This window comes from Lynx canadensis, chromosome A2, assembly GCF_007474595.2.
Source record: "Lynx canadensis isolate LIC74 chromosome A2, mLynCan4.pri.v2, whole genome shotgun sequence".
NCBI lineage: Eukaryota > Metazoa > Chordata > Mammalia > Carnivora > Felidae > Lynx > Lynx canadensis.
The window spans coordinates 12,118,067-12,132,452 of NC_044304.2; the positions used below are offsets into that span (position 1 = coordinate 12,118,067).

The 14,386-nt window shown below is 51.5% G+C and overlaps 1 protein-coding gene across 9 annotated transcripts in view; it reads right to left on the minus strand.

The window, feature by feature from the left end:
• EPS15L1 (epidermal growth factor receptor pathway substrate 15 like 1) overlaps positions 1–14,386 on the minus strand; it is a 98,163-nt gene that overhangs the window by 33,752 nt on the left and 50,025 nt on the right. For all 9 annotated transcript variants that reach the window (XM_030303482.1, XM_030303447.1, XM_030303439.1 and 6 more), the window contains exons 12-16: positions 14,105–14,190; positions 13,174–13,246; positions 7,295–7,456; positions 6,477–6,674; positions 4,527–4,691 (exon numbers count right to left, since the gene is read on the minus strand). In XM_030303482.1, the coding sequence (XP_030159342.1) occupies positions 4,527–4,691; positions 6,477–6,674; positions 7,295–7,456; positions 13,174–13,246; positions 14,105–14,190 (684 nt within the window). The remainder of the gene's footprint in view (positions 1–4,526; positions 4,692–6,476; positions 6,675–7,294; positions 7,457–13,173; positions 13,247–14,104; positions 14,191–14,386) is intronic.

A 14,386-nucleotide genomic window follows, 5' to 3' on the forward strand; every position in this document is an offset into this window, starting at 1 on the left:
ATATGGACATCATTTCATAACGTGTCAGCACTAGTTCATTCAGTGACAGATATACAGGATAAGGTGTTAATGACAGGGGGAGCGGAGTGTGGGGCATGTGGGAACTTTCCGTACGACCTGTTATGTTTTTCTGTAAATCCACCACTCTTGCGAACTAAAAGTTTATTTAAACATTGAGTGGAAGGCAGTCATGTAAACCACCACCAATGGATGGACAGATACACTGAATGCAGTAGGTAAATACACAGGAGTATTGTTTAGCCTTGAGGACGTGATGCTCAGTGAAACAAGCCAGTCACGAAAAGACAAGGACTGTGTGATCTCACTTTAGAAGAGGTCCCCAGAGGAGTCAGGTTTGCAGAGACAGAAAGTAGAACAGTGGGTTCCAGGGACTGGGGAGTCAGTGGTTAATGAGCAGAAGAACGTTCTGGGGCCTAGTTGCACATGAATATACTCAGGCATGGTTAAGATGAACGATTTTATGTTCTGTGTGTTTTATCACGATTAGAAATCAAAAATAAGATATTACAAAGTCAGAAGAAAGTGGTATCTTTGGAAGTGTCCAAAGGAAAACGTAACAAGCCAGTCAAGAACCACAGCCTGGGCCTCATTCAAAAGTGTGGCCTCCCTCAACCATCTTTTTCTCATAGAACGTATAGCTAAGTGGGCATGTTTTAAAATGCTGTCTCCACACCAAGAAACACGCTGGCTATTTGCATCTTGGGAGGAAATGAGCTGCTTATGCAGTTGGAACTACTAGAGCGTATATAACACTTTGCATTTTGTTTTAAAGTGCTTATTTCTAGAAACAAACAAGCACGTTTAAGCCGGAAGAAAAGACGATTTGCTTTTGAAGAGCACTTTTTTATAGTGGAAAATGGCCCCGATGTGTGTGTGTTGGGGGGTGAGGGGGTACAACCTACACGGGAACAAGGCCCACTCCGTTTAGAAACAGTGAGTGTATTTTGGTTAATGAAGACACACCCTCAGTGAAAACACGAAGGTTTCACTGTGATATGAAAAAGCACAACATCCTCACTGAACCCAGCAGGTGTGTCGGCACCCGTGGGGCTGGCAAACATCCATTATTCCAACTGACCAAAGCCAAATGATTAAAGAGCTGGGGCTTCCGTAAAAATACAGACAACGGTCACAGGGCCATGACGTCAAAGGTGCCGGAGGAAGATTCCAGACAAGGCCCCCAGCACTCTGTGCTGCTTTGACTTCGGAAAGCGGGATGGCTCCCGGAGGCCCTGGGCCAATGGGAAGCCACAGGCTCCTGAAGGACGACAAACACCCCTGTCCTCTGATGAACACGGGATGATTTTTCTTACCTGGGGAACATTACCTGGAGCCTCCAACCACAGGTCTCCCTCCCCAAGGCGGGAAGACCAAGCGGGTTCTTAGGCAAGTAAGTATCGCAAATACTGTGGAAGCGTGCGGCTCCGTAAGGACGTCACAGTGCAAACATGCGAGCTGCAGTCGCCCAACAGACGTCCGACGGGCCTCTCACACACAGATAAGTAGGATGGGGGTGTCCTGATCTAAAGAAGCCGGGCAGCCAAGACGGAAAATCACCCTCTCACGCTGTACCCTGGGGGAAGGAATGGATCTCACCCCAGAAGAAGAGAGATGATGTCCTGGATACAGTAGCACATTAAGAATGACAGCTTGGTCTCAGAACGAAAGCTTCTATTTAGTTAGAAATTAGCACTGATTTACCAGTTGGTGTTTTTTTGGGTTTTTTTTTTTGATGTTTTCAATCATCACTTGGAAGCCTGCCAACTAACAGTGGACGATGGCAGAGAAGAGGCTGTGACTCTAGACGCTTTGGCTGTGAGCCCCCTGAACTGAAAGCCAGGTCTGTGATCTCTTTCTCAGGTGCAATTATTTGCCTAAGGTAGCAATCGCTCCCTCCCCTTCCAAGGAGAAGCCTAAAAAGACCCCAGCAGGATTCACATACGTGAGGTAACCACCAGTGGTTCTGAGTCCATTTCACAGATTCAGAGCAGAAAATTAGGCTTCCCCTGGTACAGAGATGCCACTGACCACCTATCAATGAGAACTGAGCCACCTGCTACTTGGGAGACACGGGTGCGGCAGACGAGCACTGGGGTAAACGACAGGTCCCTTAGCAGAGGTAAAATACCTTGAACGTGGAGTTCAGTAACTAGTCCTGAGTTCTGCACTTCTTAAGAAACAGATGTGACAACTCTGAAAGGAGTTTCTGTGACTCTCCTTCCCTTTAGCTAGGGGTTGGGCAGTGGTGTGCTGGTGAACCAGCTCTCTGGGGGGGAAAAAAAAAGGCCCTGATTGGCAGCTTCGTCCTGTCAATTCCCATGGTGCAAATACTCCCACTGTGGCTGAATTCAAGTCACCAAAAGTTAAACAATCAGGTTACAAAATTCCTATTTAATAATCAGCTCTGGAAAGTCAATAAAAATGGTTCCAGCACGCCAGTGGGGCTGGATGAGATGACAACCCAATCTTTCATGATAAGGTCTTGGCGAGGCTGAAGTCGGGGATGATTTATTGCCTTTTCCTACTAGACAGGTTGGTTGAGTGCTGCCTTCAAGAGCCAGAGGCCAGTATCATCGTCGGATGAGAGACAAGAAATAAATCTGGCTTTAAGAAGCCTCAGTCTTTGGGACAAAGTAACATGGTATGAGCTGAAAACTAAAGTTAGTGACTTCAGTAGACCTGCCCAGCTGTAGAAATTTCTGGATGCCCCTCTTTGATTACAGTATTCTCAGGGAACTAAACCCCTCACTGTCACCCACCTCAAAGAGAACTAATTGCTCTCTGAAGCAGTCTCGAAACATTCAAGAGTAAACAAAAAGCCCTCTTCGAAGTGTTTATTAAGAAAAGGAAACAAACCGAAAAATGCTTTAAAAACTGTATTTGTACAACAAGATAAATATAGTTTTTCAGACACCGGTTGCAAGTTGCTATGTAACATATCTGACATCGACATTCCAGAATGAATTGCCTATCATGTAAACTTTGCCCCGCTCACAAGATGAACAGAAATGAGGAAAAGATGAAAAATCTGTGGGGGGCGAGGGGAGGGAAAATCACTGGCCACTTGCAAACTGCCAACTTTTTATCCAGGAAACCAATCTTATTCGAACCTGCAAAAGGGTTTAAGCTGTTCCACAAACCAAGATGAAGGAGGGCAAGCGGAAAGCTGTGCGAGGGGGCCAGTGACAGACGGGAAAAGTAAAATCAGGGTCATGAAGCTGAAATGCACACACTGAGCGGCCAGCCAGCCAAGCGGGCAGTTCTGTCTCACCCAGCGAACGAAGAGTGGACAGTCGTAGTCTGAACTCGGACAATCAAGCTGACGGTGGGCTCAAGAGCAGATACGGAATTCACCCGTTTACAATTCCGTGAGGAAAAGGAATCTGTGAGCGGCAGAGGGAGGCAGTGAGGGCCCAAGACAGGAGACAGATGAGGACACCAACAGCATCTTCTAAGCGATTCGGGGAAGGAGGTATAAGCTTCCCCATAAATTCTTAGGACTGACTACTTGGCTACTGAGGAAAGAAACAGGTCAAGAAATGAACGTGAAGAGCCAAGACTCAAGTTGAGAAAGACAGAGAGACAGAAAGACAGAGAGACAGAGAGAAGCTGTGTGACTACAGGAAGAAGAAGGAATCCACAAAGCCCAGGGCCAGGAGCAAGACAGTTCAGAGGAGTGGCCCCGAACGAGGGGGCAGCAACATGGGGTGAGCGGTCAAAAGGCTTTGGGAGCAGAGCACAGTGAAACCACCGAAACCAAGTGCATCCCATCGGCTCTGTCAGGAGCACAAAGATGCTGTCATCGGCCAGGCTAAAGCGGAAATGGCACACGCTGGGGCTCGGCCACAAGGGCGGGCGCTGGCAGGAAAAAGGGGACGTGATGATATGGGGAAAAAGGGACACCGGCTGGATGTCAGCAGCCCGAGTCCACAGCACCCTGGGACTTGATCGAGGCCCCCGGGGTCATAAGAGCCCAGGTTTTCAGCACACCCCAAAGTGCAGGAGAGGGGCCAGTTCACAGGGCAAACAGCAGTGCCTCAAAGGGCTGTCATTTGTCTTGATCTTCACAAATACATTTGGTTTTCAAGGTGCTCCTTGTGGGAACACGGACACACACACACACATTTCTCCCATGCCCCGCCCTCCGCCCCCAACTAGTAGGATGTGGGGTTTCACATGTGTGAGCCTGATCCACTTTTGGTTAGGTTTGGGAAAGCCCTCTGAATTCGGGTGGCTGGCTCACCGAAGACAAGTATCTTTAAAAACTGGTCTTACAAAGGATTCAGGCCTACCCTTGGCTTCGTCCGGGAAACAAGGATAGCGCACAGCCACGTACCCCGGGCTGCGGGGCCCGTGTGGACACGCAAAGCAGCAGCAAAAACAAGAAACACCCTGCATTTGGACACAATCAAGGCTGGCGAGTGCCGGATCCAGCAAGCAGGGCGTTCTCTGATCCCAACGTGGGACCTAATCCCAGGACTGCAATACGCTTATTCAACCTTTACCATGGCTCCAAAACCGCCCCTCTCTGTCAGGGAGATGGCTTCGCTCAGGTCGGCTAAGTTGGTCAGGCTGGCGCCGTGGGCCCCGTCGAGCACCTCGTCATACTGCTCCAGGGTCCTGTGGGCTTCTTGGTGGCTTTCATGCAGCTGGGACAGCTTGCTTCTTGCCTACACGACAAAGATTGATGACGTCACATGGGGTTTAGGGGAAAGGTATCAGGAGAGAGATTTTTTTTCTCCTAACGTCCAACCCTGTTGTCCAACTCCGTTCACATGGGGAACTGAATTACTCGCCTACACAGTAGAGGATCCCAAGTGACACGACTTGTAAACCACGAGGTCCTTGTCGCTGCCCCATGAGGCCTCTTTATATCCCTGACCCCTGAGAGAGGCCTGTGTTCAAACAAACATCTGTCAATTCTGAAAAGAACTGAAATTGGTAAAAATCCATGTTCACGATCTGTTCCAAGTGATAGTAAACATTTCCCCTTTATGGGGTTTTATCACCCTGTCCACTGCTCCTTGTCCTGGATAGGGATGTGAGGCCGGGGAAAGGAGGACAATCTATGAAGTCAGACCAGGAATGTTATCTTAACTGTCTCATCCTGTGTGAGACACTGTGTGACCTCTGGCGAGTGACCTAACCTCTCTGTTAGCTCTTCTCCAAAAAGGACCACAGGAAGCGATGGGTAAAACACCTCCTGTAGCATCTGGAAGGGTGGGCGTTAATACATGGCAGTGAACATCACTATTACTATTATTACTAACGTACGCGCATGGCTTGGATCCTATCTATGTTACACAAACTCCAATTGCTCAGATGGAAAAGACCTAAGATAATCTCAGATCTAAGAAACAATGAAACACAACACAGGGAATGAAATCCCGCGTACGTGTTTGCGATCAACTATTGTCTGCAACCTGGCAAAAAGAGCAAGGGATCGAGTCGGTCAAGAGAGGAAGCTCTCAGGGCGCCTGGGTGGCGCAGTCGGTTAAGCGTCCGACTTCAGCCAGGTCACGATCTCGCGGTCCGTGAGTTCGAGCCCCGCGTCGGGCTCTGGGCTGATGGCTCGGAGCCTGGAGCCTGTTTCCGATTCTGTGTCTCCCTCTCTCTCTGCCCCTCCCCCGTTCATGCTCTGTCTCTCTCTGTCCCAAAAATAAATAAACGTTGAAAAAAAAAAAAATTTAAAAAAAAAAAAAAAAAAGAGAGGAAGCTCAGCTGGCCACTGTAATAGTGCCAAGGGCAAGCATCACATGCCCGTCTGTCGATGGGACACCCAAGGGCCGGCAAGGAGGCCTTGGGCTGTTACATACAGGGGAGCAGGAGGGAAGCCCGCCCTCTGCTGGTGAGCAGCGGCTGCAGGCCCCAGGGCCTTCACGCCAAAGCGGGCTAAGGATGGGGTGCCCAGACAGCCTGCAGAACTGGAACAGGGCCCCACGTGGGGTGATGCTCATCACAGGGTGGGGCCTCAGCAATGTGCCAGTCCTCAGATGGCACGGGGACAGAGAGGTGCTGGAAAACGTCTCGGACTCTGTCCCTCTCGCTGGTCTGAGAACCGTGCTGGGGAGGGCATTTCTACACCCAAGACTCTCTCCAAAGGAGCCACTGAAGTCCTCACACAGACCCTGCCCATTCCCCAAAGAGGACATGCGCCCAGGTGGGGAAGTGGAAGGACAGCAAGGCACAGCAAACAGCCCGCAGGCCAAAGTCAACGTGATGCCGGAGCACACGCTGCGGGACGCTGGGTGCTTGACCTCCAGGCCAGGACGACAGCTTCTAAGAAGAGAGCCTGACATAAACGGGCTGGGTGAGAGCCAAGGTAACAAGCGGCCTCTGTGCAGGCTGGTCACACACCCCGACGTGACAGCTCACCGCAGCTGCTCCGCTCGCAAGAAGGCCCCAGAAGACCCCCGGCCACCAGCAGAGGCAAGGCCCCGCCCTCAGGGAGATACCTGGTTGATTTCGTCCTGCGTCGATTTCAGGGACTTGATGATGGTTTCCAGCTGAACTTTCCCGGCCTGAATGCTCTGCTCCAGCTGGGTTTCTTCCTGCTGCAATCGGTTCAGCTCCGATTTGGCCCGGTTCAGGTCGTCTTCCTGGGACTTGAGGTCAGATTCCTGAGACTGGATTTGGGTCTTCAACGAGGAAATCTGAAATGAGATGAAATATGACAAAAGGAGGAGTCTTAACTCACATCATTGGAACAAGCGGACCCAGTGAGGCAGACAGCAGCCTGATGGCCGGACACCTGGGCTTCCTTCCAGGGCCCTCTCTCCACTCACAAAACAGAAGGAAACAAGGCAGACGTGCAAATGCCCATGGAACTGACAGAAAGTCAATTTTGGGATAAGTCAATTTTGAGGCCTGGGATAAGCAAAGGCAGTTTCTACCTGTCTCCCAGGGGCTAAACATCCCCGTGCAAGGCCTCAGAGGAGGGGATGAGGGCTTTCAATCTGCTGAGCTTGCAGCCTCCCTGGTTTATCATGAGCAGTGAAGACAGCAGACGGTGGCAGGGGCGGAGGAGGAGCATGCCGGCCCCGGGGTGCTGTGAGGCACCAGCCAGGGCGAGGTTAGTGGGGACCAGGGCTGTTCACTGTATGACTTGGTGGGTGAGACTGAGGTCAGGCCACAGATGCCTCGATGCTTTTTCAAATGGTATGTCCACAACTCAATTAAACCAGTAGGACGCCTCAGCCTTGTGTTTCCAGGTCGTCGTGAGCCCGAAGAAGCCCACAGGAAGCCCCCCCGCCGTGCTGGGCGTGAGACTCACCATCTGAGTCTCGTCCTGGCACTTCTGCCTGACGTCGCTCAGCATGTCTCGGAGCTTGGCCTTCTGCTGATCCATCTCGTCGAGGCGGTCTTGGGCGTCCTGCTTCTGAGCTTCCAGCTCTTGCAAACTGCTCGTTTCCCGGTCTAAGTCATTTTGCAATTCCTAGGGAAGAGTTGCGTCGATGTACTTGAGCATGGGAGGTGGGGAGCATGTCCAAGACAGCAGTCTCAGCCTGGGCTAGCGCCCCCCGGATGTCCTACGAGACTGGCCCCTGCCCGTCAGCCTGTGCTCAGCAGGCATCCTGTGCACACTTGCTGTAAATGTGTGCATCTCAGCTGGCGGCCGTGGCGTGACCTCTCACTAAGTCCCTTGGCAAATATTTACTGATGGCCTAAGAGTGGCCAGGGTCCGGGAGAGTAGCTGGGTCCCACCAAGAAGAGCTATCCGGTGACATGTGGTCAGGGGTGGGGAGGGGAGAGACATCACCCAAACACAAACAAACTGGGAGGAACAGAACCGACAGAATGTACGGGTGCTGCTGGGTGGACTCGGGGCGGGGGGTGGGGGCACAGGGAGACCAGACTGACGCTGCACGGAAGTGGGGAAGGGGGTGTGGGGCTCCAGCTCCAGCAAAAGGAAGCAGGGCCACGCAGGAAGCCCCCGCAGGACGTTCAAGTATGAGCGTGGGACAGGATGATTCTCCACTGTTGACGTTGCTCCAAATCGGCAGTATCTACCCAGACGGCCAGTAAAGGTACCCTCAGACCCGACCAGGACACCCCTAGGAAGAGCACCCTGGGGGTGTATGGTGCACGTGAAAACATGCAGTCTGTGGGAGCAAAACCTGGGAACCAAGTAAATTCCCACCAGGCGGGCCTGGCTCACAACTTACGGCGTGCTCGTACCCTAAAGGAAGCTGCACCTCATACTCGGGTTACAACGTGAAGCCCGTGGCCAAGCACGTGCGTATGCTGCATTCTGGCGTTCGTGCCAACAGGAAGGAAAGAACACGCACGCGACCTTTCTGGAAGGCCTCGTGGGAGCTAACTGACGACATCTCTGACAGACCGACAAAAGGAGCAGGGAGGGGACCTGGGCCACGAGGAGATGGTGGCCGTGAGAATCAAAGCAAAGGCAAGATTTGAGGGGACCTTTGGGGGTAAGGGAGGACAGGGACGGTGAGGCCGATCCCCAGGGCCGACCCGGCTGGGGCTTTGCTGGTGCCATTTTAGGAGAAAACCCAAAGCAGGCACAGGGCCTCCTCTCTGCCTTGAGGACGAAAATGTCATGGCTCTCGCCACTCTAGACAGGCAAAACCCACCTCTGAATTATGCTGGGAAGCTAGGCCCTCTCTTCCTCAGTCTCCCTGCCCCTGACCTTGAATTCAAGAAGTGGAACTTCAGTGTTCAAGTCTGGGGAAAGGAAGAGGATGGTGGTAGGGAGTCCCAGACACAGGTTTGCCACATCTGAGGGAACAACAAGTGACGGAGGAAGAGGACACAGAGCAGGGAAGAGGGCCAGGCCTGCTGTGGTGGCCTGAAACATCAAGGAATCTGAGCCTCATTCTGTAACAAAGGAAGGGGAATCCAAGAGCCCAGTGGGGATGAAGACCCAGCTCATGGTCAGGATGGGAGCTGGGGTCAGAATGTGGGAGGTGTCTGAGCAAAGAGAACCAAGAAATAACCCAGAGAACCTGCAGACTTAATTCAAACCCCCCTGGAATCCCCAGCTGGCTCCTGCACAGAAACGGACAAGCTGAGGCCAAAATTCATAAGGAAATGCAAGGGATTTGGAAACGCCAAAACAATCTCGAAGGAGAAGGAAAAAAAGTTGGAGAACTTCTACTTTTCAGTTTTAAAACTTACTACAGACATACCTCAGATATATTGTGGGTCTGGTTCCAAATCACTGCAATATAGCACGTGTTGCAATAGAGTGAGTCAAATGAATTTTTGAGTTCCCAAGTGCATGTTTACTCTACGCCACAGTTTAAGTGTGCAATAGTGTATGTCTAAAAAACAATGTACACACCTTAATTAAAAAATATTTTATTATTAAAAAATGCTAATCGTCACCTGAACTTTCAGGGAGTCATAATCTCTGAACACAGATCACCATAACAAATATAATAATAACGAAAAACATTGAAAGATTGCGAGAATTACCAAAATGGGACACAGAGACACAAAGTGAGCAAATGCTACTGGGAAAATGGTGCCGATAAATTCACCTGACGGAGAGTTGCCACAAACCTTCAATTTGTAAAACAAAAACAAAACAAAACACACAGAATCTGTAAAGCACGATAAAATGACATATGCCTATACAAAGCTATAGTCATCAAGACAGCACAGTACTGACCTAAAGAGAAATGCATGTGGAACAATGGGATAGAACAGAGTCCAGAAATAAAGCCACACATCAATGGCCAAGTGATAGTCAACAAGGGTGCCAAGGCCATTTGTTCAACAGGGAAAGAACAGTTTCTTCAACAAATGGTGCTGGGACAACTGGATCTCCACATGCAAAAGAATAAAGTTGGATCCCTACCTCACACCATATGCCAAAATTAGCTCAAAACAGACCAAAGATCTGAATGTAGGAGGTAAAACAATAAAATCTTAGAAGAAAACATAAGGTAGGGGCACCTGAATGGCTCAGTCGGTTAAGCGTCCGACTTCGGCTCAGGTCACCATCTCTTGATTCGTGAGTTCGAGCCCCACATCCGGCTCTGTGCTGATGGCTCAGAGCCTGGAGCCTGCTTTGGAGTCTGTGTCTCCCTCTCTCTCTGCCCCTCCCCTGCTCGCACTCTCTCTCTCTCAAAAATAAATAAACGTTTAAAAAAATTTTTTTAAAAAATAACGAAGAAAACATGGGGTAAAATCTTTGTGACCCTGAATTTGACAATGAGTTCTTAAGTAAGACATTAAAAGCAAGAGCAGAAAAAAAAAAAAGGAATAAACTGGACTTCACCAAAATTTAAAGCTTTTGTGCTTCAAAGGACACTATCAAGAAAGTAAAAAGACAACCCACAATTTTTGCAAATCACATATCTGATGAAGAAATTCTACCCAGAAAATATAAAGAACTCTTACAACTCAGCTATCAAAAGACAAAAAAAAAAAAAAATTTAATAATGGTCAAAGGGTCTGAATAGAAATGTCTATTCAAAAGGTACACAGATGGCCAATAAGCACATGAAAAGATGCTTGGGGCACTTGGGTGGCGTAGTCGGTTAAGCGTCCAGCTCTTGATTTTGGTGGAAGGAAGGAAGGAAGGAAGGGAGGAAGGGAGGAAGGGAGGAAGGGAGGAAGGGAGGAAGGGAGGAAGGGAGGAAGGAAGGAAGGAAGGAAGGAAGGAAGGAAGGAAGGAAGGAAGGAAGGAAAAACCAGGCAGACACTACGGGTGCTCACCAGAAGGACAGCGATGGAAATAGAGGTGAAAGACTCCGGGAGGACAGGGAAAGGGCACAATGGAACAGAGCTGTGGGGGCTGAAGCTTCTGCTGCTTAAGCAGCTGAGGACAAAGGACTCGCACTCCATGCGGGGCCCTGACCCACAGACTGTGCTAGCCGGCACGGCCAGACCCATCTGGGGACAGGTGGCAGGAACCCCAACCAAACCTGGTTTTCACAGGGGAACTTTCAAAAAATACGTAGTATTCTGTCTGTGCCATCAAGCACTACAGCAGGGCCCCAGCCCGGCCTGCTTACAGACGACGCCCCCACAGAACAGCCAGTCTGGCTGGCTTAGGGCTCCCTCCCAGCTCTGGGGGGCTGTCGGGGCACACAAGGACCCCGGCACCTCGAAGGCTGTAGGAGCCCACCAGCCAGGGCTCCAGGCAGCCTGGCCGCACCTGCCACAGACCACAGAGGACAGCGTCTCCGGATGTCAGAACAAGTCTCTGCACAGGCCCGACTTCTTCCTCAGAATCACCTAGAGCAGGCGCCAGAGACCTCATGATGGTTTCCTTGGTAGCGACAGGACATTATAGCACCGGGATCCTCAGGGACCAGAATAAAAAACCAAAGCATGTTCATGGCAACCCAGACGCGATAGGAAGGCAGAACCAGCCACACGTCCATGTCACCCAGGCCCGGGCGGGAGGGAAGACAAGGCCGGCTCCACCAGAGGACTAAAAAGATGGAGTGAGGTGACACAGATGATGGAGGCAGGGAGTGGGCTCTACGTCTGGGGGATCAGACACGGGCGGAAATCAGAAATGTGAGGGAGGATAAAATGACAGGATGAAAGTACATACATTCAGAGAAAGTCACTTTGCTTACAAGGTGGTCTTGTAGCTGAAGAAGCTCATTTGAGCAAAAAACCCTTCATATCAGAGGCAGGCCAGTCCCTGCTTTCCAATCCAAAACATTCCAGGAGACCACCTACGGCCTAGTCCTCACGGCCAACATGCACAGAGTGAGAAGCCAGAAAAGAAGGGTCTGGATACTGCACGGCAGGCACTGATGAGTGTCCTGAGGCAGGGTGGGCACACCCACCCCACCTCACTCGCAGACCACGGCTAGGACGGACGGCATTTCCCACAGATCGGCGGAACGCGCCTTCCAGCACCCTGAGAGCCCAACTGAGTCAGATGGTACTTACTTCCCCCGGCTCGGGTTCACGCCCTAGGAGGTGATCCAGAGAGAACCGGCCACTCTCGCAGCGCACCCGGCAGCCAGCCCCTGCTCTCGGCTCCGTGAGCAGCCCGCGCGCTGAGCCTCGTGGCCAGCTGAGGTGATGCAGGCCAGGAGGCCGAGCTACCTGCCCAGGTCACTCAGGTGAGACACGGCGGAGCTGGGGTCCTGACCACCTCGCCAGGCTCCTCTCCGGCCACAGCTCGGAGCTCAGAACACTCAGAGTCCTCAAGCAGAGGACGCCGGTCCCTGCGGCATGACTCGGCCTCACCCACAGGGCGCCACAGCCACCTCTAGTGTCCCCACAGTGGCAGGGCTTTCTCTATCCACCCAGACTGGAGACCGTGGGGACCCAGGTCTCTTCAACAGTGTAGCTGCCCAGTGCTGATGGCTTTGCTCCTGATGCAGACTCCCCTCTGCTCAAATGATGGAGAAGAGCAGGAAGCGGCCCGAGTGAGCCCTGAGCAGGTGCCAGATTGTGTTTCCCAGCCCCACAACTCAGGAAAGCAGACCGCTCGTAACCAATGCAGTACAAGACCCAGAGATGTTCAGTAACTTGCCCAAGGTCACACAGCTACAGAGAACTGGGTCTGAGCCCAGGCAGCCAGGCCCCCAGTCTCTGTGTCACCACCACCTGCTAGGAGACGCTCCAGGAGGCGGGACTGTCCGAGAACAGGTTAGCAGCCACTGTCTGAGCCTCAGAAACTGAGACTCGAGTGAAAAAAGCCAGACACAAAAGGCCTCACGTTGAACGTCCAGAGCAGGTATGTCCATGGAGACACAAAGCAGATCAGTAGTTGCCGGGGTGGGGAGTGGGGAGGGCAGTGGCAATGGAGTGTGAGGACTACACGTCATGGGGTTTCTTTGGGGGTGATGGAAATGTTCTGGAACTAGACAGAGGGGACAGCTAAGGATCACACCAAACATGCAAAAAACCAATGAACTACTTATTCTAAAGTAGCAAATTTTATGTTATGTGAATTATATAGCTCAATGGAAAAGAGAGAGAGAGAGAGAGAGAGAAAGAAAAGAAAAAAAAGAAAAGAAAAGAAAAGAAAAGAAAAGAAAAGAAAAGAAAAGAAAAGAAAAGAAGAAAGAAACCCCTGTCTATGGTTATAAGAAAGGTAGAAACCTCACTCAGAAGTGCAAGGGCGGGGCTATCTTCCCCTTGCCCCGCCCCCACTGACAGGCAGGCCCTGCACAGGACAAGACCATCTGCCCAGGGTGAGGCTGTTCTTACCTGTACTTCGTTGGTTTTCTGTCTGATTGCCTCTTCCTTTTCCCTAATGTCCTGTTCCAGGGAGTATTTCTCTCTGGGCACGGAAAAAGAATTCAGGAAAAGCACAGATGAGTGATAGCAGGACTACAGCCATGGTGTATTCTCTCCACGCCGACTTCTCAACACCCAATTCCGTCCATACCCACGGAACCCAGCTCAGCTGGTCCCTAGGAATGACCCTCAGGGATCGTGCCCTCTACATCATCCCCTCCCCCATCAGCGAGTCCGTGGCTACGATGAGGCACTGCTCCCAATGAGACCACTCGAGCCCCTCAAGCAGAGGAAAAAGGAAGTCAGAGTGGTGTCCGGGGTGAGGAGGGTTCAACGCTCCCTGCTGACTGTGCCCATGGAGGGCCAGGTGCTTCCTGGGCCCTCCTCCCTCTCCTAGAACTAACTGGTGGGAGAATGCTGCTTTGAAGAGGAAGCATCTCTTCATGCCAGATTTGAGAGGACAGACACCCCATCCAAAGCCCTTGTTGACAGGTGGGGAGACTGAGGCAGCAGGCACAGAGAGGAGCCAGAGACCTGGACACAAAGGCTCCCTCAGTTTATCTGTCGGTCCTAAGCCATTAACTTGCCCTCGGAGGCTCAGCCGTTCTACGTGCTGAGGGGGATCAAGGCCCATCCTAAGGGCAGGGGGCAGGGCCTATGGCTACCTAGCAACAACCTGCCTGAGATTCCACAGCCCAGACTGACTCCAACTGAGGATGTCATCACTCGAGCTCATTAAGTCAATTCAGGAACTCGGGGGAATGTGCCCTGCTTCGCTTCTGCTGCATGAACTTGTTGACAGCCGACCTGTGTGCCTCACAAGCCTGTGGTACTTGTGGTAACAAGCTGGGATGGGGCCTGTGTAAGGGCCAGATTCCGAGGGGAAGGAGCTTTAACACACCTCTGTAACTGGGCAATCTCTTGACTGATATCATCAAGTTCCTTCACACCAGTGAATTCCCCTGATCCAAGAGAACTTGAACCATCCTGGAACCAAATTCAGACACAGGGTTAAAACTTGACAAGCTGATGGGGCGCCTGGGTGGCTCAGTCGGTGAAGCGTCCGACTTCGGCTCAGGTCATGATCTCACGGTTTGTGGGTTCGAGCCCCGCGTCGGGCTCGGTGCTGACAGCTCGGAGCCTGGAGCCTGTTTCAGATTCTGTGTCTCCCTCTTTCTCTGCC